This window comes from Lipophrys pholis (genome assembly GCF_963383615.2).
Source record: "Lipophrys pholis genome assembly, chromosome: 9".
NCBI lineage: Eukaryota > Metazoa > Chordata > Actinopteri > Blenniiformes > Blenniidae > Lipophrys > Lipophrys pholis.
In genome coordinates, this window is record NC_137639.1 from 32140568 (window position 1) to 32167106 (window position 26539).

A 26539-nucleotide genomic window follows, 5' to 3' on the forward strand; every position below is an offset into this window, starting at 1 on the left:
GACAGGAACTTCCTCCAGCTAAAGAGTCAAAAACGAGTGTAAATTTCCTAATCTGGGTTTTCAAACTACCAGAAACTCACTCAGTCGTAGAAAACACCGTTTAAAAACTCCAAAACGAGCGAAAACCGTCTGTAGCGCGCTGAACGCTAGCTCGTTTAAACCAGCGACTTATTGGAACGAATACTTAGTGTAACGAATACTTAGTGTAACGAATACTTAGTGTAACGAATACTTAGTGTAACGAATACTTTGTGTAACGAATACTTTGTGTAACGAATACTTAGTGTAACGATGCCAAACCAGCATTAGAAAGTGGAAACGAGGCTAAAAATATCTGGATCGTAAAAGAGTACTCTCCTGGAATACTGAGAACTCTCCTGAAGTACCAAGTATTCTCCTGAAGTACCAAGTATTCATAATGAAATTGAATTACTCCTGATCGGTGGAGTGTTTATGTGAGAATCCTTCAGGAAGGTTATTAGGTCAGAGAGCAATGCATGCTGGGTAAATTCCATTGAAGGAAAACATGAAGGCTCACCTGAGTGTGTGTGTGTGTGTGTGTGTGTGTTTACCAACCAAACAAGACCTACTGCATAGTTCAGCCTGTGTACACACACACACACACACACACACACACACACACACACACACACACACACACACACACACACACACACACACACACACACACAGTCTGTTAGCATTAGCATGTTAACATCCTGTCATCTGTTCACCTTGAGTCTATCCTGATGGAGGAGCTCCATCACTCCTCCATCAGGAGAGACTGATGGAGAAGCGCTTTCACCCCCCCCCCCCCCCCCCCCCCCCCGGTCCAGTACCTGGTCCATGTAGTCCAGGACAGACCCTCAACATCCACAACTTTCAGCTTCAGTTTAAAACCAAAACAACACTGATGTCAAACGTAGCAAAACTTTATTGGGACAGAAAACCGGAACAGGAGACGAGTCTTTACTCCGCCCACTCTGACTGTCACTCTGGATCAGGCCCCGCCCACTCTGACTGTCACTGAACAGGCCCCACCCACTCAGTCTATAATTGGTCTGCTGACTGACAAACGTCTCTCAAATAGTCCAGCTTTTATTGTGGAAATCTCACAGTTGACAGAGGGCAGTTGAGGGCAGTGCAGTCCCTCAGCCCAGCTCCTCCTTGGTCTTGCCCTGCTTCCGGGGCATCTTCTTGCTGCTGCTGTCCTCCAACTCTTTACTCTTGTAGTAATGAGGAGCAACTTCCAGCAGCCAGCTGCTCTCCACTTCCACCACCTGACAGGAAGCAGGAAGTGGGGACAGGAAGCAGGAAGTGGGGACAGGAAGCAGGAAGTGTGGGACAGGAAGCAGGGACAGGAAGCAGGAAGTGTGGGACAGGAAGCAGGAAGTGTGGGACAGGAAGCAGGGACAGGAAGCAGGAAGTGTGGGACAGGAAGCAGTGATCAGAGTGACGTAGAAAACCAACTTCAAGCTCTGTTCACTTTGATCCATTGAGAAAAAACTAGTTTGAACTGAGTGAGAGGTTTGGATTACTCTCTGGTAATGGATTACTCATGGTACCTGTCTCATGAACTCCTTGGTGGTGAAGACCAGCTCGTGGTAGATGATCCACCTCGGCTGCTCCTCGAACAAACAGCTATTGGGATGAACGAAGACAGTTTGCTGCTGCTTCACCGTCTTGTAGCCACCTTTACTGAGCCGCGCAGTGTGGTAAAAATACCCCGCTGTCACCGCCTGGGGCAATTAAACACAGAAATACCCTGCCGTCACCTCCTGGGGCAATTAAACACAGAGCTGCCGATGTGCAGCTTGAGATGTAGGATATGACGTAGACATAGAAAGAGGCGAAGTGGGCGGGGCTCTGACCTTGCGGATGGGCACGTTGTCGCCCTCACAGCTCACCACCTCCACCTCGATGCGCTCCATCAGGCCCTCCAGCTGGTCCCGGACATCCCGCGCCCGTCTCATAGAACGGAACTGGATGAAGTTCTCGTAGCACCACTGAGTGGAAAAACCACTCTCCACCCACTGCGGGGGGGGGGGGGTCAATGTCATTAGATTGATCAATTGTTTTCCATTTAAATGTTTTATTAATTCTATTTAATTTTATTCACATGGAAAAGGAAACAGCATAATCTATTAATTTAATTAGAATCTAATCTAATAATAATATAACATTTGCACGCTTCACCTGGGTGTAGACGTTGAGCAGAACCAGGTGGTCTCCGCCCGGCACCACGAAGTTCATGCGAGCGTTGTCGGCGTGAACCACCTTGTCTTTGGGCCGGTAGAAGATGGAGTTGTTGACCGACAGCATGGCCGAGATGGTCAGGACCTCCTCCGAACACTTGTACCTGCAGAAAGCAGGAAGTGGGCCAACAGACTTCCTGTGTGTGTCGTGATGTACAGTGTGTGTGTGTGTGGTGCAGACTCACTGCTCGGAGGCCAGGATCATCTTACTCAGCATGGGGTCCACCGGTAACTCAGCCATCCTGCGGCCGAGCTGCAACTCAAACAACACGACTCAACACCTCACACACCCTGACTGTGAGTCACACACACACACACACACACACGCACGCACGCACGCACGTCAATGACCTTTCCCTCCCTCCTGTTGCATTGTGGGTACCTTAGTGAGCTCTCCCAGGTGGTTGAGCGCTCCCAGAGCGTACAGCTGCTCCAGAGCCAGCACCAGGGTCTCATGGGGGGGCGGGTCCATGAAGTCGAAGTGAATCAGGTCGTTGATGCCTGCAGGAGGAAGTGGGTGGAGCTTCAGGATGACTGACAGACGAGAGTGAGTGACGGTGAGGTGGTTGCCCCGCCCCCCTCACCCAGACTCTTGAGCAGCAGCACCACATTGCCCAGGTTGGTCCTCTGGATCTCGGGGACGCTCGTCTCCTCCATCTCGTGCTTGAAGGCCCACGCCGTGTACAGGCGGAAACATTTCCCAGCAGCTACTCTGCCCGCACGGCCCGCTCTCTGATTGGCTGAGGCCTGACACACACACACACACACACACACACAGTAAAACAACAGGAAACAGGACGTTGGGGGGGGTGTGTGTGTGTGTGTGTGTGTGTGTGTGTGTGTGCCTGTACCCGTGAGCAGGGTGTGACGATGAGAGACTCCATGCCGGTTCGGGCGTTGTAGCTCTTCTGTTTGCAGAATCCGGGGTCGATGACGTAGATGATGCCATCGATGGTGAGAGATGTTTCTGCGATATTTGTTGCTACGACAACCTTAAAGAGCAGAAGAAGAAACACAAAGAATCAGCAACACGATACAACAGCATGAGACGAAAGCTTCAGCATTAGCAGAGCTGCTGTCTGGGTCCTGTTACCATAGGCCCCGTTAGCAACCGCTAGCTTTAGCATTAGCACCCATTAGCTTTAGCATTAGCCCACGTGAGCTCTGGCATTAGCAGAGTTGTGCACAGCATTAGCGTTAGCAGGGATTGACGCAGCATTAGCGCTGGACCTTGCGGGCTCCGGGTGGAGTCGGGTTGAAGATCTTGGCCTGCATGTCAGACGGCAGGTTAGCGTAGATCGGAAGAATCAGCAGCTCTGCGATCTTAGAACCCAAACGACGACAACGTTCCTGAAGGAGCTCGCAACACGCCTCAATCTCCTCCTGCAGACAGACAGGTGGAGAGAGTGAGCGACAGGTGGAGAGACAGACAGGTAGAGACAGACAGGTAGAGAGAGACAGGTGGAGAGAGAGAGCGACAGGTGGAGACAGGTGGAGAGTGAGCAACAGGTGGAGACAGGTGGAGAGAGACAGACAGGTGGAGAGAGAGACAGGTAGAGTGAGAGAGAGACAGGTAAAGTGAGAGAGAGTGACAGATGAAGAGAGAGAGACAGATGAAGAGACAGGTGGGGAGGGAGGGAGCGACAGGTGGAGAGACAGACAGGTGAAGAGAGAAACAGGTAGAGACAGACAGACAGGTAGAGAGAGAGAGACAGGTGGAGAGAGAGAGCGACAGATGAAGAGACAGGTGGGGAGAGAGGGAGAGAGACTGGTGGAGGTAGAGAGAGAGAGACAGGTAGAGAGAGAGAGACAGACAGGTAGAGAGAGAGACAGGTAGAGAGAGAGAGAACTTTATAGAAGTACACGATGTGTAGTATACAGGTGCATCTCAAATAATTTGAATATCATGAAAATGTTGGATATTTTCTGTCACTCATTCAGAAAGTCAAACCCAGATATCCTCACCAAGTAATTTTTAGAGAAAAAATATTCTTTGTCTAAACCAAGTCCCCCACCTCAGGTAAGATCACCAACATTCTCAGTTAAACAGATCATAATCTGTCATTACCTGGTTCAGATAAAGAATTCAAAAATATCACATATTCAACATCCGACTCAGTTTTTGTGTATCCTGAAAAAACTTGAAAAAATGACTTGGGCGATAAAAGGCGGAAAAGTTGAGTTTTGTAAAGTCCTGGTGTCTCACCCTCATCAGCTGATGAAGTCCAAACCCCTACAAAGGTTCCCTGAGCCTTTAAATGTCTCAGTCTGGGTCAGGAGGGGACACAATCATGGAGGAGACTGCTGACTGGACAGATGTCCAGGAGACAGTCATTGACACCGTCCACTGAAGGTCCTTGCTGAAGAAGCTGCTTGTTCACAGAGTGCTGGATCCATCATGTCCAGAGAAGGTGGAGTGGGAGGAAAAGGTGCAGCAGCAAAAGGGTGGAGCGCAGCCTGGACAGGACTGTCCAGCAAAATACTGGACAAGGACGGACTGAGGCTGGAGTCAGCGCATCAAGAGCCACTAGGGACAGACCAATCCTAGACATGGGATCCTAATGTGTCTTCCTGGGGTCAAGACACTCCTGAACAAGAGACCAGGTCAGAAGAGTCTCACCTGGACTGTGGAGGACAAGAACTGGACTGTTGCTCAGTGGTCCAACGTCCTTTTGTCACAGGAAAGAACATTGTGATCTCATTTGGAACTCCAGGTCCCAGAGGGTGGAGGGAGAGTGGACTCCAGGTCCCAGAGGGTGGAGGGAGAGTGGACTCCAGGTCCCAGAGGGTGGAGGGAGAGTGAACTCCAGGTCCCAGTGGGTGGAGGAAGAGTGGACTCCAGGTCCCAGAGGGTGGAGGAAGAGTGGACTCCAGGTCCCAGAGGGTGGAGGGAGAGTGAACTCCAGGTCCCAGAGGGTGGAGGAAGAGTGAACTCCAGGTCCCAGAGGGTGGAGGAAGAGGGGACTCCAGGTCCCAGAGGGTGGAGGGAGAGTGAACTCCAGGTCCCAGAGGGTGGAGGAAGAGTGGACTCCAGGTCCCAGAGGGTGGAGGAAGAGTGGACTCCAGGTCCCAGAGGGTGGAGGGAGAGTGGACTCCAGGTCCCAGAGGGTGGAGGGAGAGTGGACTCCAGGTCCCAGAGGGTGGAGGGAGAGTGAACTCCAGGTCCCAGTGGGTGGAGGAAGAGTGGACTCCAGGTCCCAGAGGGTGGAGGAAGAGTGGACTCCAGGTCCCAGAGGGTGGAGGGAGAGTGAACTCCAGGTCCCAGAGGGTGGAGGAAGAGTGAACTCCAGGTCCCAGAGGGTGGAGGAAGAGGGGACTCCAGGTCCCAGAGGGTGGAGGAAGAGTGGACTCCAGGTCCCAGAGGGTGGAGGAAGAGTGGACTCCAGGTCCCAGAGGGTGGAGGGAGAGTGAACTCCAGGTCCCAGAGGGTGGAGGAAGAGTGGAGAGGCTCAGAATCCACCTTGCTTGAGGTCCAGGGTGAAGTGTCCTCAGTCTGTGATGAGTTGTGCTGCCATGTCCTCTGCTGCTGTCCCTCCACTGGGTCTTCTGAAGTCCACAGTCCAGGCAGCGTCCAGCAGGAACCTTTAGAGCTCTTCATGCTTCCTTCTGCTGACGAGCTTCATGGAGACGATGGGTTCATGTTCCAGCAGGACTTGGTACCTGCCCACACTGCCAAAGGTACCAAAGGTACCAAAGGTACCAGAAGCTGCTTCAATGACCTTGGTGGTACTGAGCTGGACTGGCCAGCAGAACCCCAGAGACAATCTCTGGCTACTGTCCAGAGGACGGTGAGAGACACCAGATGACCTGAAGGCTGCTATCAAAGCTCCCTGGGCTTCAGTCCACCTGAGCAGTACCACAGGTTGATGGCCTCCAGGCCACGCCCCTAAGACGCAGTACTTCATGCAGAGAAATGAACAGACTTTTCACAAGCCTTACAGTTTGGTTTAAAATATCCTTTTTATATATCTTATATTCTAATTTCTTGAGACACTGAATTTGGGGTTTTCACTCTGTCCTGAGGCTCCATCCTCTCTGGGTCGGACTTTCTCAAATGACTGACAACAAATAGTCAACATTTTTCGAGATGCAACTGTAAACTTTATAGAAGTACACAATGTGCAGTATAAATTTTATATAAGTACAGGAGGTGTAGTATAAACTTCATATAAGTACACGATGTGTAGTATAAACCTTATACAAGTACACCAGGTGCAGTATAAACCTTCTATAAAGTTTATACTGCACCTGGTGTACTTCTATACAGTGGAGGGAGTAATTCTTTGATCCCTCACTAGTTTTGTTAGTTTGCTCACTGATATAGAAGTGAACAGTCTGTAACTTTAAAGGTCGGTTCCTTTTAACAAAGAGACAGAAAATCAAAAAGAACATTCAGAAAACCACATTATATAAAAGATATAAATTGATTTGCATTTTATTAAGTGAAATAAGTATTTGATCCCGTGGTAACATGGCTCGGGAGGCCAGAGGTCTGGTGGAGTTGATTAGCAGGTTTGAGGTACTTATGGTACCAAATCAAGAGGAACCTTGGTCCACTCCTCTCTGCAGATCATCTCCAAATCCTTGAGGTTTCGAGGCCGTCGCTTTGCAACTCTGAGCTTCAGCGCCCTCCACAGGTTTCCTTCGGGATGAAGGTCCGGACACCGGCTCGGCCACTCCATTACCTTAACATGCTTCTTCTTGAGCCCCTCCTTCGCTGCCTTGGCCGTGTGTTTTGGGTCATTGTGGTGCTGGAAGACCCATACTCAGCGCCCTGACGGAGGGAAGAAGGTTGTCACTCAGGATTTCATGGCCCCGTCCATCTTTCCATCAATGCAGTGAAGTCGTCCTGTCCCTTAGCAGAGAGACACCCCCAAAGCATGATGTTTCCACCTCCATGCTTGACGGTGGCGACGGGGTTCTTGGGGTCATACTCAGTATTTTTCTTCCTCCAAACACGGCGAGTCAGTTGATGCCAAAGAGCTTTATTTTGGTTTCATCTGACCACAGCACTCTCTCCCAAGACTTCTCTGAATCATTCAGGTGACCGTTGGTAAACTTCAGACGGGCCTGTACCTGTGCCTTCTTGAGCCGGGGGACCGTGGGGGCGCTGCAGGATTTTAATCCATTGTGGCGTCCAGTTTGTTACCAATGGTTTCCTTGGTGACTGTGGTCCCAGCTGCCTTGAGATCATTAGCATGCTCCTCCTGTGTAGTTCTTGGCTCATTTCTCACCTTCCTCATGATCAGCGATACCCCCCGAGATGAGATGTTATGTGGAGCCCCAGAACGAGGGCGAGTGGTGGTCATTTTCTATTTCTTCCATTCTATAATGATTGCACCAACACTTGTCTCCTTCTCACCCAGCTGCTTGCCGATAGTCTTGTAGCCCGATCCAGCATGGTGCAGGTCTACAATCTTGTCCCTGATGTCCTGAGAGAGCTCCTTGGTCTTTCCCATGGGGGAGAGGTTGGAGTCTGATTGATTGCATGGACAGGTGTCTTTTATACAGGTGACTGATTGACACAGGTGTCTTTGCTGCAGGTAACAAGTTTTTTTCAGTGTGTCTAAGGAGTGGGAGTATTTAACCAGTCTGTGGGAGCCAGAATAGTTAATGGTTACCAGGGGATCAAATACTTATTTCACTTAATAAAATGCAAATCAATTTATATCTTTTATATAATGTGGTTTTCTGAATGTTCTTTTTGATTTTCTGTCTCTTTGTTAAAAGGAACCGACCTTTAAAGTTACAGACTGTTCACTTCTATATCAGTGAGGGATCAAAGAATTACTCCCTCCACTGTATAGAAGTACAAGAGGAGCAGAATAAACCTTATATAATAATAATAATAATAATAATAATAATGGCTTGGATCTATATAGCGCTTTTTTCGCGCTGACTGAAAGCGTATACAAGTACACCAGGTGCAGTATAAACTTTATACAAGTACACCAGGTGCAGTGTAAACTCACCTGTCCAGTGAGGAAGACCAGGACGTCTCCGGTCGGCTGGGTAACGTGGATCTGCAGCACCGACACCACGCAGGCTTCCAGGTAGTCCGCCTCAGGAGCCTGAACACCACAGCAACACACTAGCATTAGCATAAGCAGTTTTGTAACAAGCTGAGCTACAGATTAGCTTCCTGCCATGATCCACTCCACGGCTAGCAATGCTAGTTAGCATGTGAAGCTAACTAGCATTGCTAGCCATGATCCACTCCGCGGCTAGCAATGCTAGTTAGCATGTGAAGCTAACAGGTCCTCTTCTATTTAAATAATGAAGAACTGCCTGGAACTAGACTAAACCAGCGTGAAACAAAGAACGTGGCTCAACAGAGGAGGCGGAGAAACGTTCTGCTCCTTATACTGGAGAACAGCTGTGAGCAGCTGGACCAGGGCCAGGAGGACCAGGAGGACTAGGAGGCCCAGGAGGACCAGAACCAGCAGACCTTGGTGTAAAAGATGTCCACGGGGAACCTCCTGCCGGGGATCCGGAACACCGGAGCGTCGTCGAAGAAGGCGGAGAAGCGCTCGGTGTCCAGGGTGGCGCTGGCCACCAGCACCTTCAGGTCGGCCCGGAACCGGGCGATGTCTTTGATCAGGCCGAACAGGATGTCAGTGTGCAGCGTGCGCTCGTGGGCCTCGTCAATGATGATCACACTGCAGGAGAACACAGGAAGCATTAGGCCTGCCGCTAGTTTCTGCCGCTAGCTAATGCTGCTAGCGCCTGCTGCTAGCTCCTGCTGCTAGCTCCTGCCGCTAGCTAATGCTGCTAGCTCCTGCTGCTAGCTAATGCTGCTAGCTCCTGCTGCTAGCTCCTGCCGCTAGCTAATGCTGCTAGCTCCTGCTGCTAGCTAATGCTGCTAGCTCCTGCCGCTAGCTCCTGCCGCTAGCTAATGCTGCTAGCTCCTGCTGCTAGCTCATGCTGCTAGCTCATGCTGCTAGCTCATGCTGCTAGCTCCTGCTGCTAGCTCCTGCTGCTAGCTCCTGCTGCTAGCTCCTGCTCCTGGCAGATACCAATTCTTGCTGCTAGCTGATGCTAGCAGCAGGCGCTAGCTCCAGTGTTTACAGCAGCTGAAGTTTCACTGAACTGGTGTTCATCTAAACTCCTCCTGACAGCAACAGGAAGCTGTGGGAAACTTTAGCATTAGCTGTGATTAGCCTTAGCATATTTAACCCTTCAAGCCATTAAGGACAAAAGTGTCCAATGCTAAAAGCTAACACCTTTTAGCAGCTAGCACACAGGAAACAGAAAGTGCTGCGATCTGACCTGTAGCTGGCCAGGTCGGGCTCGGTGAGGAACTCGCGCAGCAGCATGCCGTCCGTCATGTACTTGAGCAGCGTCCTCTCCGACGTGCAGTCCTCAAAGCGGATGCTGTAGCCCACCTGGAGACCCACAGAGTCCAGGGTGAGACCAGACCCCCCCTGACCCCCTCCTCCACCGCTAACGGACTCACCTCATTACCCAGCTTCACGCTCATCTCCTCTGCAACACGCGCCGCCACCGACATGGCGGCCACCCGGCGAGGCTGAGTGCAGCCGATCTTCATCCCTCCATTAGTGTAACCCTGGGGGGGGGGGGGTCAGAAATGAGTCACGAAGAGAAACAAACTTCTGACATCGAAGTCAAACAGTCACCTTCATCCGTCACATCGACTATAACTCACTTCCTTTAGTTGTAAATTCTATTAAGAAGTGACACATATATATATTAGGGACGTCCTGGTCACACTTTTTAGCTCCCGATACCGATCTGATTTTGAGAATTGAGTATCGGCCGATACCAATACTTTCCCGATCCGATACTTACATTACTATTGCAAATATACTCAGTGTATTTTTGGAGGGACTAAGATGTCTGAAGCTAAAAGTACTATTGGCAGAAACTTTGTTTAGCTAGAAATTATTGTAAAACTCACTTATTGAATCAAAATTCTTCTCAGAACGACTTAAACATAAATACTCTCAGGCTCCAATGTAACTTCTTTGTTTATTAAATTCCAGTTTACCTTAAAGCAGTATGAGAGGTTGGACCTGAATGTCACAGAACATTTACATTTCAATTTGAATTATAAACACTTCATTCTACTTCAAAGTGGTAAAACCTGTTTGACAAAAGTACTCTGAACATAGTACTCTCAAAAACTTATTCAGAATATCCCCGTCTCCCTTCAAACTAGAGGAACCTTCTGGGTTCTTGTTTTCGCCATATCGCTCCCCTGTGGGGACTGAGCCTTTATTTTAAAATCCTTTATTTTAAAATCCTTTATTTTAAAGCCGCACTGAGTTTGCTGCTTCGGTGCGGCTTTTTCTTTGTTGTTGTTGTAAACTGAGGGAACATCCACACAACGAAAAAACAATCATTTTGTTCTCCCTGGTCTTCTCCCTAAGAACCTCCGTCCACACCTCACTATGAACTCGGCTCAACGCGAGGCTTCAGGACATGTAGTACACATGCCAGGCCTTTAGGGGCGCTGTGACTCACCAAACACAACAAAAAAGCAGAAGACAGACCACATAGAAATTTAGAAGTAGACTTCTGCACCTAAACCACTATATATCACTCTAGTTTTATAGGTCTATGGCCCCGCTCCGCCTGCTTCTAGCTGCTGCAGCTCCACCGGAGCTTCTAGTCCCTGATTGTTCTGGTTATTAGGCGACGTTGCGGACCGCGTTTTTTTCTTTTTTTTTAGATCGGCAGGGTGATCGGCTGGATTTGCCGAATCCCGATCACTCACAAATCACCAATATCGACCCTGATCCGATATCTACCGATCTGATGGGGACATCCCGAATGGAAATATGTGCTACATGCTCTGTTGGACCACGAGAAGTGGCTGGATGACAGCAGACAGCTGCTAAAGCACAGATGAAGAAAACTAATCGAGGCTACAAGCCAAGGAACAAACTAAGAAGGTTCTGGATGTGAATCAGCTCTGGATTTGAATAAAGTTGGACTCACGTCCTCCATCAGGTACTGGGGGATCTGGGTGGTCTTCCCCGAGCCGGTCTCACCCTCGATGACCAGGATCTGGTGTTGCTGGACGGCCTGCAGCAGGTCGTCTCTGTAGGGGAAGATGGGGAGGCTGCGGCGCACCTCCTGCATGGACTGCTTCTTCAGCTCGGCCTGGGACTGCGCCGGACCCTCGTCGTCCTGAGGGGGGCAGCAGAGAGACGCATTCAAACACAGACTTCCCACCTCCTCCAACCTCCTCCCTGGGTGTTCCCACCTCCTCCCTGGGTGTTCCCACCTCCTCCCTGCGTGTTCCCTTCATGGTGATGGCGTTGCTGACGAAGTCGATCATCTCGTCCTCCTCCAGGAGGAGCTGGTACTTCTCCTGCTCCCTCCTCATCCCCTGCTCGCGCTCCTTCTTGGCTCCGAAGCTGAGGGAGGCGGTCTTCAGGCGCTCCTCCTCCCAGCGGCCCTGCTCCCCCCCCAACTCCGGGGGGGCGTCGTCCAGCTCCAGCTCCATGTGAGGCACTTCCTGCGGGGGCAGGAGATGGCTCAGCGCTCCGCCGCGAGGGTATGGGCGGTGCTCTGCGCCTCCTGCACTACTACCTTGCTCCGGTTCTCCTTGGGCATGTAGTAGCGGTTCCTCCTCTCCTCCTGCTCCTTGGCTCCGGCGGTCTTGTAGTCCTTGGCGAGGTCTCGCAGCGTTCGCTTGTACTCCAGCTCCTTCTGCTCGCGGGCCGTCACCTCCGAGGAGGAGAACAGGTACTCCTCATCCAGGATCTCCGCATCCAGGTCCTCCAGCTTCTCCTCCTCCCTCTTCTTCAGGTAGTCCCAGCGAGAGCGCTTCCTCAGCTCGGGCAGCTACACACACACACACACACACACACACACACACACACACACACACACACACACACACACACACACACACACACACACACACACACACACACACACACACACACACACACACACACACACACACACACACACACACACACACACACACACACACACACACACACACACTATATAAACAGTGTGTGTACTCAAAGTGGGACGTGAAAGCAATTCTGCAGAAAACTTTCTTGGAATTTGTTTCATCACCACCTGAGATAAACAGTTTTTTACTAAATTAAAAAACCATTACAAATTACTTCCGACGACAGTTTCAACAAAAAATCTATTTTTCTTGTAATGAAATAAAAGTTACATTTTTTGGGACAAATAAGGGCAGAAATGAGTGAGGAAGTACCATGTTCTTCTGATCATCCTCGGCCATCTTCAGCCTCTTCTGAGCCTCCTCGTAGGCCTACACACACACACACACACACACACACACACACACACACACACACACACACACACACACACACACACACACACACACACACACACACACACACACACACACACACACACACACACACACACACACACACACACACACACACACACACACACACACACACACACACACACACACACACATAAAGAAAACCTCTTGTTGGTTCTCAAATGTAATTAAATAACTACTGCCCCCCCCCCCCCACCCCACACACACACACACACACTCCCTTCACCTTTTTGTCCGTCCTCTCTGCGATATTTCTGGTCTTGTCTTTGTCCTTTTCTCTCACTCTCTGAGCAAAGGCGTCTCTCTCCTCGATGTCCTGCAGACGCTCACGCTCCTCCTTTTCCCACTCCTCCTCCTCCTCCTCCTGTTTCTCCTCCTTCCTGACGGAGCTGTGCTCAGTCTGACTCCTGATGGACAGAGAAGTTCTAGAATGGAGCTCCTCCTGACAAGCAGGTCGTCAGACATGAAGGGTGGAGCCATGAACCTGTGTGGAGCTTCGTCCTCGCTGGACGACGGGCCATCTTTCTTCTGCCTGATGTGCTTCCTCTTGTCTGCCCGCTCTCTGCTCCTCTTCTTCTTCTCTCTGTCCTGCTGGACGTCCCCCTCCTCCTCCTCCTCCTCACTGTCCTCCAGCAGCGTGTACGTGCGGTTCTTCCTGTCCATCTCTATGGCCTGACGCTCCAGAGCCCGAGAAGGCTTCTCCACAACCTTCTGCCGGGGAATCTACACACACACACACACACACACACACACACACACACACACACAGTTGATTGTGTGTGCAGTTCTCTCCGGAGTGTAGCTGCGGTTTGGCGATCGGACCTTGCTATAAAGCTCCGTGGCGAACGCCATGACGCTCTGGTCAATGTCGATGGTTCCCGTGTCCTGGAGGCGGGACAGGAAGTCCTCCGGGCTGGATGCTTTGCGAGCGATCCCGATCATGAACTGGGACACGTAGCGGTCGCTCAGCCCGAGGATGTCGTGGAGCCGGTCGTTCACCCACTGCTCCAGGGCAGCCATGACGCCTGCAGACAGACAGACAGGATGGACATTGTAGTAAATGTAGCACAGTTCTGCAGGTCACGGAACTATTTTCTACACTGCAGTTTCTTACTTGTGGGACTAACAAAGGTTTATCTAATCTTATACAGTTCGAGATTCTGTTCATTCCAACTGTGACGTCAACGTCACTGTATGACAGCAGAATGCTGCTACAGGAAAACCTCATTTACAGCTGAAACTGACAGCAAGAGAAATGTCCACAGCAGACTCCAACATAGGAATGCGTTTGTTCCCACTTTAAGATGTATTTTCTATATTAATCATTCAGGGTTAACTTTAGGGAAACTCAAAAGCACTTTACAACGATAACAAAGCTGCAGAGATGATGAATCTCCCAACTGTCCCACAAAATCGCGTCCTGATTTCAAAAAACCTGCAGACATCAACAAGTGGCTGTTCCTGCAATATTTGAACCTGCTAACACGGATTTATTTCAAACTTTAAAAGTGAATTTATTTAAAACTCGCCTTTCACAACGTTCAACCTGCGTCTGTTAGCCTAGCTGCTACCGGCTAACTGCTGCTACAAGCGCAGCGTTAGCGTCAAACTTCACCCTGGAAACACTCAAATGTCACGCAAAACTCTCCGGAGCGGGGATAAATCCTCTGTCCGCCGCATTCTGATGAGAACAACGACCAGGAAAAGCAGAAACTGTGAGCTTGTTTTGCTAGCTCGGGTACAACGCACGCCGATGGAAACGTCACGAAGAAGAGGAGGAGGAGGCGGGGCAGCTTCGCCAGACGGGGCCGGAGTTTACTGCCCCCAGTGGCCGGGCACAGAACTGCAACACAATGAAGACAGGCTGTCGAGAGGAGAACAAGATAAAACGGTAAATGTATTTCATTTATGTAACGCTTTACACTAAACATTCACACTAACATGGAGGCCGCGGCCATGCACGGCGCCGTCACTCCACTGGGAGCATTTCGAGGGTTCAATGTCTTGCTCAAGGACTCCCTGGCATGCGGACAGGCAGAGATGGGCATCAAACCTACAACCTTCCAATTGGGAGACGACGGCTCGACCAAATGAAACACAACCGTCTGGAGAGGATGAGGTCTAGTTCTGCTCGTTCTTCTGCTTCTCCAGGTTCAGACCCAGAGAAAGAGGAAGCGAGCAGCAGAACCATGGACCGTCAGCTGCTTCCTGATTCAGAGGCTGGATTCTCTCCTGCAGCTCAACGGAAATCGTTCCTGCATCTGGCTGCTGTTGGAAAAGACTTTATAATATATTGATTCTCTCCTCCTGGTCCACCTGGTCCTCCTGGTCCTCCTGGTCCTGCAGTGATGCGTGCTGGGCCTGCTGATGTGTGCAGTGGTTTGCTCTGGCGGGTTCCGACCGGGGGTCGTGGGTCACGGACTGTTTGATGGACCGGAGCAGCTGGAGAAGCTTTCAGGTTCATCACCACGGTGAGACAGAGTATTGATCATCACAGAGCAGCCGGCCTTCACCCGTCACTCTCATTGATCAGTTTGAACCTCCTGGTGGAACCTCCTGGTGGAACCTCCTGGTGGAACCTTGGGGAGGAACCTCCGGGTGGAACCTCGGAGAGGAACACCCGGGTCGAACCTCCGGGTGGAACCCCCAAGCTAGCCGCTAACATCAAAAAGACATGCAACTCTTCTGCTCTGATCACGTTTCTGATCACTTTGGTTAGAAAAATTAAAAGCCGTGATTTTCACTGAACTTCAGTGTTTAAAATAATCATTTAGTGTGTGTGTGTGTGTGTGTGTGTGTGTGTGTGTGTGTGTGTGTCATGACCAACACGTTGTCAGCAGACGAGTGAAGCAGAAAGGAACCAAACTGAAGTCGAGGTGATTCCAGAGTTTAATCATCTTGAAGTGAAGAGAAACAATCATCCAGCAGGAAAAACTTCACTTCAGCTTCACAAAAACACAAAACGCTGCCGAGAAAAACTACGACCGTCGATTCATCAGCAGCGTGGACAGAAAGCAACTCCAGTCCGCAAAGCCAGCAGCAAGCGTCAACAGGAAACTACAGGAAACTACAGTAAACTACCTGAAACTACAGTAAACTACCTGAAACTACAGTAAACTACATGAAACTACCTGAAAGTACATGAAAAAATCCAACATTTAATGTAGACAAAAGAGTAAAAATAAAATAAAATGTTGACTCAAATCGGATAAAAATGAAAACAGGAAAAGTAGAAAAATAATGAAGAGAAACCAGGAAATAAGACGACAAATCGGAAAATAAAAGAGAGAAAAGAGTGAAAACATCAGAAGAAACAAAAGAAAAACTTCAAATGAACAAACGGACGGGAAAAGAAAGAAAAAGACAGAAACTGAGAAAGAAAGAGGAAAACAAGACGAGCTTCAAAATAAAACTGCAGAAAAACTAAAGGGAAGAAAAAATAGAAACAAAACTAAATAGAAAAGAAAAACAATAAGATGGAAAATTAATTCAAGCAGAAAATGTGAAAAACAGAAAAATGAGAAAGAAAATAAAAATGAGACAATTCACTAAAAAACTGTAAATTTAAATTCAACCCCAGAAAAAAAGCAAAAAATACTTCCTGATTGAAATCAGAGATTAAATTAAAAGATTTCAGTGTGTGTGTTACTGTGTGTTACTGTGTGTTACTGTGTGTCTGTCACAGTGTTAGTGTGTGTGTTAGTGTGTGTGTCACAGTGTGTGTTACTGTGTGTGTGTCACAGTGTGTGTTACTGTGTGTTACTGTGTGTCACTGTGTGTGTTACTGTGTGTCTGTCACAGTGTTAGTGTGTGTGTTAGTGTGTGTGTGTCACAGTGTGTGTTACTGTGTGTGTCAGTGTGTGTTACTGTGTGTTACTGTGTGTCACAGTGTGTGTTACTGTGTGTTACTGTGTGTTACTGTGTGTCTGTCACAGTGTTAGTGTGTGTGTTAGTGTGTGTGTCACAGTGTGTGTTACTGTGTGTGTGTCACAGTGTGTGTCACAGTGTGTGTTACTGTGTGTTACTGTGTGTCACTGTGTGTGTTACTGTGTGTGTTAGTGTGTGTGTCACAGTGTGTGTTTGACGGCCGTCACAGGTTCTTGTTTCTTCTTCTGCAGTTCTGTAAACAGGAAGTCACGTTGCTCTGCGTCCTGTAGGATCTCCTGCAGGAGCAACACACACAGTTACACACTAACACACACACTAATACACACAGTTACACACTAACACACACACTAATACACACAGTTACACACAGTTACACACAGTAACACACAGGCACAGTAACACACACAGTAACACTAGTAACACAGACAGTAACAGTAACACACACAGTAACATAGTAACACATAGTAACACACAGTAACACACACAGTAACACAGTAACAAACACAGTAACACAGTAACATAGTAACACAGTAACACACACAGTAACACACACAGTAACACAGTAACACACAGTAACACAGTAACACACAGTAACACACACAGTAACACAGTAACACACAGTAACACACACAGTAACACAGTAACATAGTAACACAGTAACACACACAGTAACACACACAGTAACACAGTAACACACAGTAACACACACAGTAACACAGTAACACACACAGTAACACAGTAACACAGTAACACACAGTAACACACAGTAACACACACAGTAACACACACAGTAACACAGTAACACAGTAACAAACACAGTAACACAGTAACACACAGTAACACACACAGTAACACAGTAACAAACACAGTAACACAGTAACACATAGTAACACAGTAACACACACAGTAACACACACAGTAACACAGTAACACAGTAACAAACACAGTAACACAGTAACACACAGTAACACACACAGTAACACAGTAACAAACACAGTAACACAGTAACACAGTAACACACAGTAACACACACAGTAACACAGTAACACACAGTAACACACACAGTAACACAGTAACACACAGTAACACACACAGTAACAAACACAGTAACACAGTAACACACACAGTAACACAGTAACACACACAGTAACACACACAGTAACACAGTAACACACAGTAACACAGTAACACATAGTAACACCCACCTGGATGAGAGTGTCCCTGCTCCTCAGAGCCTCCCTCAGCCTCCTCTGCTCCTCCTGCTGCTCCTCCTGCTGTCGTTGCTCCTCCCTCCTCCTCCTCTGCTCCTCCCACTGAGCCCTGCGGGACTCCTGCAGCTGATTGGTCAGACGGCTCAGCGCCACCGCATAGCTCTGCTGCCGAGTCTGGACCAGGACCAGGACCAGGACCAGGACCAGGAGAGAGAATTATTCACAGTAAGTTTCTATAAATAACATTTTAGCTTTAATTTATTCTATTTATTTATTTGATCTTTTTTGACTCTTAATTCATTTTTATGTATTTTTCTACTTTTGAAAACATTCAGTTTACTTTTCTTTATCTAACTTCTTATGTTTCCATTTTGAATCTTCAATGCTGGGTTCCTGAGCTACAGAGGAGAAGACGCCCATCGTCCCTGGGGGACAGCAGGACTTTGAACGCTCAGACTCATGATAAACTCAGAGGACGCAGGACGGGACTCTTCCGCCTTTACGAGGAATGGAAACCAACTTGGACAAATTCAGAGCTCAGCTGGAACCCTAAGAAATGGCCACAGATTAGGAGCAGCATGGAGACCAGAGACTGAAGGACGAGAGACAGACGAAGACGTCCTGACCCAAAACAAATCTGATGTCCATTCAGATTCCCTGAGACGTCCAGACGCTGAAGGCTGGACTGTTTTTCTCTTTCTCCTGGAGGTGGATGTTAGGACGGAGACTCTGTCCTTCCCTGACGTCTCTTCACACCCGTCCCACTGGGAACTAGTCTCTGACCAGAACTATCAAGGCCGTCTCATGACACCAGATGCTGGACTGACACTGCAGAGAGAAGCAACGGTTCTGCTTCACCGCCTCCGATGGACCTGGAGATGATGCAACCTGTGTTGGAGCTTTAGATGTGCTGAGGTGTTTCCTGGTTCCTCTGTCGTCCCTCAGAACCTGAAACTCGCCTGTCTGAGTTTCCAGTGAAGTGAAGCTGATCGATAAAGTGTGTTATTGACCTGCAGCAGCTGCTGGTAGTCCTGCAGGCTGTCGGTGAGCCTGCTCACCTCCTGACACAAGGTGGCGCCGTCTCCAAGCCGCTGCTCCCAGCTGGCCCCGCCCCCTGACGCTCGCTGGCCAATCAGAGCACAAACAAACATTCTAACCAACTTTGGTCACGTTAACGAATCGCTGCGACAAAAAGACGATTTTAATTCAGAAATTTAAAAAAACAAGACAATTATTACTTCAAATAAAAAAGAAATACTCTTTTAAAGAACCCAAGTCAAGTTTTACTGAAACAGGGAGAGAGAGAGAGAGAGACAGACAGACAGACAGAAAGAGAGGGAGAGAGAGAGAGAGAGACAGACAGAGAGAGAGAGAGAGAGAGAGAGAGAAAGAGAGAGAGAGACAGAGAGAGACAGAAACAGAGACCTGCTCCAGCTGCTCCTTCAGGATGGAGACCTGTTCGTCCTTCTCCTTCAGAGCAGCAGTCAGAGTTCCGTCCCTCAGTCTCCACAGCTCCTTCTCCTGCCGTGCCTCCTCCAGCAGCCGCTCCTTGTCCTGCAGCGCCCCCCGCAGGTCCTGCAGGGAAGCACAGCCCCCATCAGCCACTAGGATACCCGAGATCAGTGATCCGCCTCAAATCCTGCCAGAACCAGAACAACCTGGAGTCCAGGAGCCTTCAGTCGGTCAGATCAGTAGATCAATAGTATTGATAGTACTGATGTGATTGGTTCTTACGTTGATGACGTCCTGGTTGTTATTGATTGGTTCTTACATTGACGTCCTGGTTGTTATTGATTGGTTCTTACGTTGATGACGTCCTGGTTGCAGCGCAGCACCGTGTTCAGAGTGTCCAGGTCTCGGTCTTGGTCCCGTCCCGCCTTCCTCAGCATCTCCAACTCAGTGTGCAGGTTCTTCTGCTTCTGGATCATCTCACTGCTCACAGTCTGCAGAGTGTCCTGCAAGACACAGCCCGCCGCTAGTACAGCCCGCCGCTAATACAGCCCGCCGCTAATACAGCCCGCCGCTAGTACAGCCCGCCGCTAGTACAGCCCGCCGCTAGTACAGCCCGCCGCTAATACAGCCCGCCCACCGTTAGTACATTTCTGCTAGTACATTTCTGCTAGTACAGCCCGCCGCTAATACAGCCCGCCCACCGTTAGTACATTTCTGCTAGTACATTTCTGCTAGTACAGCCCGCCGCTAATACAGCCCACCGCTAGTACAGCCCACCGCTAGTACAGCCCACCGCTAGTACAGCCCACTGCTAGTACAGCCCACCGCTAGTACAGCCCACCGCTAGTACAGCCCACCGCTAGTACAGCCCGCCGCTAGTACAACCAGACTGCATCTAATACCGATACATTGCCGCGAGTGCAGACCGCCTTAAAGACACACAGACCACCTGAACAGAGGGAGACAGGACTTTTGCTGATGCTAAGCTAGCAGATTCAGTGAGTGATAATCGTAGAAGAACCTTGTTCTGAGATATTAGCTCCTTCAGACTGTGGCTCAGTGTGTCGTTCAGCTCCGGACTCGAACCATGTTCATCACTCAGTGTGCTGATCAGGACCAGACACTCCTGGAGGAGGGAAACCGGAGCGAAGTGGGATAATAATTAGGAAGATATTGTTTATTCACAGTCTGTAGACGTCACCGATCACCTGGAGCTCACGAGTCTGCAGGACTGCTGTCACTTTAAGAGCCCCGCCCCCTGAAGCCCCGCCCCCTCACCTGGATCAGCCGCTCCCTGCTGTGCAGCGAGGAGCTGAAACTCTGCAGCAGAGCATCTCTTCCTCCTTCCTCCTCCTGAAGCAGCTGCACACAACACAGGAGGATTACTCCAGGATTAGCTACTTCTTTTAAAAGTACTGAATCCATATCACAGTTACTGTAACTCAAAAGAACTTATGAAGAAGTAACTAGTAGCTGTGATAATGAATTAGAGTTATTCTTCTCGAGACAGTGGAGTTTATTTACAAGTGACTGTACATAAAAAGGTATTTACTTAATGGTTACAAGGTACTTGCCAGAGTTACTGTGTTATGTGGTAATTCACCTCAAGCACAGCTTCTAGAATTAGTGCAGTCATTTTATTAATTACTTTGATTCAAACAACTATTAACTTGGTAAAGTTACTAGTCAGCATAGAAAAAAATTACTTGATAGTTACTGTAATTAAAAGTGTTTACTTGAGGTTACACAGTAATTTACTACAGTTACTGATTACATATTTAAAAAGTAGTGGAGTGACTTTACAACTTTTAGTACAAATACTTACTTGATGAAGTTACTCTTCATAAACTACCAACATTCAGACGGCTGTTAGAAGGGCTAATACTAATCACACAGGCTAATGCTAATCACACAGGCTAATGCTAATCACACAGGCTAATGCTAATCACATGAGCTAATGCTAATGACACAAGCTAATGCTAATAGCATGGGCCAATGCTAACCACACGAGCTAATTCTAATCGCACGGGTTAATGTTAATCACACAGACTAATCCTTTTTCTTTTCTTTTCTTTTTTCCCCCTTGTCCTGTTCAGCAGCTTGACCAAACAACATGATGTGATCTAGAACCTTCTGGAGTCAGAACAGTTTTTGTTCTTGAACAGGAAGAGACCTGGAGTCTCCTCCTGCTGCTGCTTTATTAGGAGTTGGTATGGCTGCTGCACGGGGGGGGGGGGGGGGGGGGGGGCGGACGCTCAAAGAGAGAGAGAAGAGAAGAGTGGGGGGGGGGGGGGTAACATACAATACCCTTGTTCGTGCTACATATATTATTTGCAGTTAGATTAAACCAGCCTGAGCAGCTCTATCTAGACAGGAACATGATTTCCTAGATTAACCAGCCTGAGCAGCTGGGGGGGGTGTTATCCACTGGCCGGAACTGATGTGGGGGGGCCCGTAGCGACCGCATGGGGCGGTGCGACCCACTGATCTTGATAGATACACCCACCTAATGCTAATCACACAGGCTAATGCTAATCACACAGGCCAACTCTAATTTCATGACAACGACGCCCCTCCAGTTTACTGGAGGGGCGTCGTTGTCAAATCGTAACAGAGCTGCTGTTCAAGAAGTTATTAGCTTCAGATAATTGGTAATGCTAAAAGATAGGAGCTACAGGAGTAGTAAGGCAAACAAATGATTCAGCTAGCAAAAGAGACTTTAGAGCGCTTATAGCGTATATGAATCACAGAACAAAAGCTACACTAATGCTAACACCCTCACCAGGAGGTAATTATGGTAGAATATCGACTAGAGAGCATGAGCTATGCTAATATTAACAGTGGCCACAGCATTCCTACATTCAGAAACAGGAGCTATGCTAATGTTAAAGCTAACAGTGGCTAACTGGGAGCTATGCTAATAGCTGGTGCATTACAAACAGCAGCCACTAGTGGCTTGACATTTTCAGATTTTTGTGTTTTTTCATGTGAGCGAAGCTTTTCGTATAAGATGTCGCTGGTTGTCAGAAAACAGCTGATATAGTTTAGTCACGAGGCGGCAGCTCAGGGCGAACTCCACCAGCCGGGCGGGATTCCTGACAGTGTGTGTGTGTGTGTGTGTGTGTGTGTAGGCACACCCTCCACACACACACCTTCAGTGAAGCTCAGCCGGCGGTTTCAACATGTGACGAGGACACGTTGGAATCAACCTGCAGATCTTGTTTAGAGAAGGAAAAGGTCAAAGGTCGCTAGTTTGTTCATTTAAAGCAGAGCTGAGGAATCCTGGGAATCGAACCCTCGCCTCCTGCGTGGCAGCAGGGAATTCTACCACTGGATGGCAGTAGCTACACACTTCATACTGCCCCTTAAAGCTGGGCTCAAATTAAATAAATTTTTCCTCCATTGAAAAAGGCCATCAGAAGAGGGAATGAGCACAACTACTGTGTGTGTGTGTGTGTGTGTGTGTGTGTGTGTGTGTGTGTGTCAGAACTCTGAAAGCGTACAGTGGGCGGCTCCTCCGGTCCGTTGACCTGGCAGCCGTTGCTCCGCCTCCGGTCCAGCTGGGCCTCTAGCGTCCTGACCCTGTCCAGGGCCTGATCCAGCTGCCCTCGCAGGGTCCTGACGGCACAGTGTAGTGATCCGGAGGCGTTCTGAAAGCACACACCACCACAGTGAGCTGACTGGTCCGACTAACCAGGTCGCTACCGGGTTTAGAGGTTGCTCCCGGGTTCAGGATCCAACTGACCAGCCCCGCCCCCGATACGCCAACACACCGTCAATATTGACACAGTCTAGATCCTCCGGTGCAGGTCTGCTTTCTGCACGAGACACCAGGTCTTTACACCACTACACTCACACTGACTGAGTACCAAACAAAACTGGAGTCTTCCTACAATCCAGGGGGCGGTAATGAGCCTGGAAGCTGCCATTAACGTGACGGCATGAGAAGAAGAAGCTGAAGAAGTTCCAAACAGAGACGAAGAAGAAAGGCTGAGAACGTGGCGTTACGTAGACCCGCCGGCTTCATGTCAATCAGTCATTTGGGAACTGGGTCTTCCCGGTGCAACGTGACGGCGTTGGTCCGAGTGGCGGATCAACCGTCTGCCGGTGAAGCTCCACGGCAGACGGTCCATTGGCGGACTCAGACCGGTGAAGCTCCACGGCAGACGGTCCATTGGCGGACTCAGACCGGTGAAGCTCCACGGCAGACGGTCCATTGGCGGACTCAGACCGGTGAAGCTCCACGGCAGACGGTCCATTGGCGGACTCAGACCGGTGAAGCTCCACGGCGGCACGGCGCTGGAAAAACCTCAAACATGCTAACGCACATGAGACGCATCACGCCGACACGTCGGCCTCTGGCTGAAGGAGGAAACTGGTGAAACAATCCATCGTCGCTTTAATCAGCCTGTTGACGTGCTGATAGAGCAACCGGTACATTAACCCCCTACTAGACCCTGGTTTGGCCTCTGAATGAATGAATGAACACTGCCAGTGCATTTGCTGTTTTATTTTTTACTTTTATAACAGACGATATTTAGTTTGCATTCTGTTCAAAAAAATGAAATAAAGCTCATTTCATACACGTCTGACTTTTTGTTGTTTTTTGCTGTTGTACCGAAATCGTCCTGAACCCTGACCCCCACGCCGAGGTACTGAACCCTGACCCCCACGCTGAGGTACTGAACCCTGACCCCAACACCGAGGTACATCCTGAACCGTGACCCGGGTGTACCGTTACCCCCATAACTACTGGAGGGTCACCCAGGTCCGGTGTGGGACTCACCTCTCGATGAAGCGGCAGGAAGTCGTCCCTCAGCTCCGTCAGGATGTCCCCATCCTCTCCGTCCGTCTGGTCCTCTCCGTTCTCTCTGAAATTCAGCGTACGGCTCACCGAGGGTGACACCGGCCCCCCGACTCTCCCTGCAGACCTGCTGCGCCCCCGGCCCAGGACGGGGATCCGGCTCCCTAACGGAGAGCTGAGATGATTCCCCTCGATACCCCTCAGCTCCATCAGCAAGAAGCCCAGCGAGAAGTCGCCCAGTGAGCAGTCGCCCGCCATCTCGAAGGGGTCCTGACTGTCCAGGGAGTCCAGGGACTGCACAGAGGCGGTCCTAGACGAGGCCCTGGACGAGGTCCGCAGGGACAGGGTGGAGCCAGACAGTGAGGCCGGGCTGGACCCCCCCGACAGTGCCCTCTGCCAGTGGAGGGGCATGCTGCGGGACTTGTCCCGGCACAGCGGGGAGAGCGGCTGGAAGGGCAGGTGTCGGGGGATGCCGCACACCGACTCGTAGGCAGAGTCAGGGACCCGTAAAGAGTCGCAGCCCTCGCAGCCCTTCCCCCGGCGGCAGCGCTTCCCGGTACGGATGAAGTAGGGACACGTGTCCCAGCGCTCTGACCAACACTCGTACTCGGAGAGTGCCATGTTGTCCTGGAGCATCTCCCGGTAGGCCTCCTTCTCCTGCTCTGCCTTGCCGCCGCCGCCGTCGTCGTCACCGGAGCTGCCGCTGCCCCGCGGCCGCCGCCGCCGGTAGCTTTGTCGCACCCACTGCCGGATCTGGTCGCGCTCCTGCGTGAGTTTCTGGAGGCGCTCCGCCGACAGCACCTTCACCCGGGAGATCACCGTGTCGAACTTGAACACCCGCTCCAGGACGCACACACACTTCCCACACACAAACTCGCCATGGACGTCTCCACGCGGCACCGCCTGGCCCAGGATGTGGGTCAGAACCGCCAGCAGGTCCACCGCTTTAGACGGCCAGGACGGGGTCAGGGACTGCTGGGACCGGGACAAAGACCCCGAGGAACTGAGAGACAAGGTACTGCCTGAGGACGGGCCGACACACACACACACACACACACACACACACACACACACACACACACACACACACACACACACACACACACACACACACACACACACACACACACACACACACACACACACACACACACACACACACACACACACACACACACACACACACACACACACACACACACACACACACACACACACACACACCCTTAATCTGCCATATTTTATCTCAAGTTATTTAACCCTGGACCCCCAGCCGGTGGTCTTCCTCACCCCAGGGGCTGCTCTGAGAGGACCTGGACTGGTGGGACCCGGTTGGGGTCCCCGGGGGGCCACCTGCCGCAGTGGGTCTCCGGTTTGTGCCCCCGAACAGCCATCGACGCTGGTTCCCCTGCAGAGTGCCTCCACAGATCCGGCACAGGTGGCTTTTGGCTCCGGAGGCCATCATGGACCCGACCAAAGACCACCCGACCCAGACGGTTCCTGTGGAGTAAATCAATCATAGTTGTTTACAGGTTGCTGCTGTTACCTGCAGGTTGTAGTTGTTTACAGGTCGTTGTTTACAGGTTGCTGCTGTTACCTGCAGGTTGTAGTTGTTTACAGGTTGCTGCTGTTACCTGCAGGTTGTAGTTGTTTACAGGTTGCTGCTGTTACCTGCAGGTTGTAGTTGTTGTTGTTTACAGGTTGCTGCTGTTACCTACAGGTTGTAGTTGTTTACAGGTTGTTGTTTACAGGTTGCTGCTGTTACCTGCAGGTTGTAGTTGTTTACAGGTTGTTGTTTACAGGTTGCTGCTGTTACCTACAGGTTGTTGTTGTTGTTTACAAGTTGCTGCTGTTACCTACAGGTTGTTGTTGTTGTTTACAGGTTATTGTTTATAGATTTTGACCTGAAATCAGTTTCACTCTGAAAAGACTTGAAAAGTTACTATTTGTTGTTTAGTTTTGTTATTTTTAATGAGAAACATCTCCCTGTGTTAAAGTAACGTCCTGTGAAAGTATGGCTTATTCCTGAGGTCAGTTACTCTTTAACCCCCCCAGCCCCACCCCCCCACCCCACCCACCACCACCCGGGCGGACACGTCGACCGGGAGCCACGCTGACAGCGCGTCGCCGCGTGACGTCAGGGTGCATGACCGGACGGAGGTCCTCGTACGGGACCCCCCCGCCCCGCATCCCCCGCCTGTCACCTTCGAGCCCGCGTCTTCACGCACACGGAGCGACGCGGACACACTCTGTTCTTCCTCCTCTTCCTCACCGTGAACGCGGACGATCCCTCCGTGCGCGCGCCCGCCTGATCACTGATTCAGACGCTTCAAACAGTTTGAGAAAGTTTAGACTCACCGTCTGATTCCTGCGAGCTTCAGTCCGGATCACCGAGTCGAACCGAGTCAGTCCGAGTCGAACCGAGTCAGTCCGAGTCGAACCGCCCCGCAGAGGAAGAGGAGGAGCAGATCTTCATCCTCATCGCTGGACAGACGCGTTCTGAAGTGAGGAAAAAGAATCTGTACCGGGAACTTAAGCACCGGAGGGGGCGGAGCCAGGAAGGTGTCACCTCAGTGACGTCAGCACGCATACCTGTCCGCAGCGCGGGAAAACCTCTCTT

The 26539-nt window shown here is 50.1% G+C and overlaps 2 protein-coding genes across 3 annotated transcripts; both read right to left on the reverse strand.

Annotated features, from left to right (window-relative positions):
- Positions 1-912: 912 nt before the first annotated feature.
- Positions 913-14341, reverse strand: dhx16 (DEAH (Asp-Glu-Ala-His) box polypeptide 16). The gene is made up of 21 exons (XM_080471787.1): positions 14094-14341; positions 13387-13589; positions 13049-13287; positions 12791-12971; positions 12463-12519; positions 11814-12068; positions 11506-11739; positions 11217-11408; positions 9712-9822; positions 9525-9640; positions 8704-8914; positions 8228-8326; positions 3486-3638; positions 3107-3247; positions 2840-3002; positions 2638-2756; positions 2441-2508; positions 2197-2359; positions 1872-2033; positions 1566-1739; positions 913-1280 (listed from the first exon to the last, which is right to left on the reverse strand). The coding sequence occupies exons 2-21, from the start codon at positions 13582-13584 to the stop codon at positions 1152-1154; spliced, it is 3165 nt and encodes a 1054-aa protein (XP_080327913.1). The 5' UTR covers positions 13585-13589; positions 14094-14341; the 3' UTR covers positions 913-1151.
- A 1069-nt stretch (positions 14342-15410) lies between these two features.
- LOC308114699 (uncharacterized protein) lies at positions 15411-26442 on the reverse strand. 2 transcript variants are annotated; one of them, XR_013935630.1, is made up of 12 exons: positions 26278-26442; positions 25210-25419; positions 23902-24941; positions 22619-22765; positions 20394-20477; positions 20137-20241; positions 19469-19618; positions 19089-19238; positions 18674-18787; positions 17658-17837; positions 15696-16727; positions 15453-15665 (listed from the first exon to the last, which is right to left on the reverse strand). XR_013935630.1 is itself a non-coding variant. In XM_080471789.1 (11 exons), the coding sequence occupies exons 2-11, from the start codon at positions 25382-25384 to the stop codon at positions 16632-16634; spliced, it is 2241 nt and encodes a 746-aa protein (XP_080327915.1). In that variant the 5' UTR covers positions 25385-25419; positions 26278-26442; the 3' UTR covers positions 15411-16631. The 2 variants fall into 2 exon arrangements, 1 of the variants encoding a protein (XP_080327915.1); XM_080471789.1 differs by having other exon boundaries at positions 15411-16727.
- Between the last annotated feature and the right edge of the window lie 97 nt (positions 26443-26539).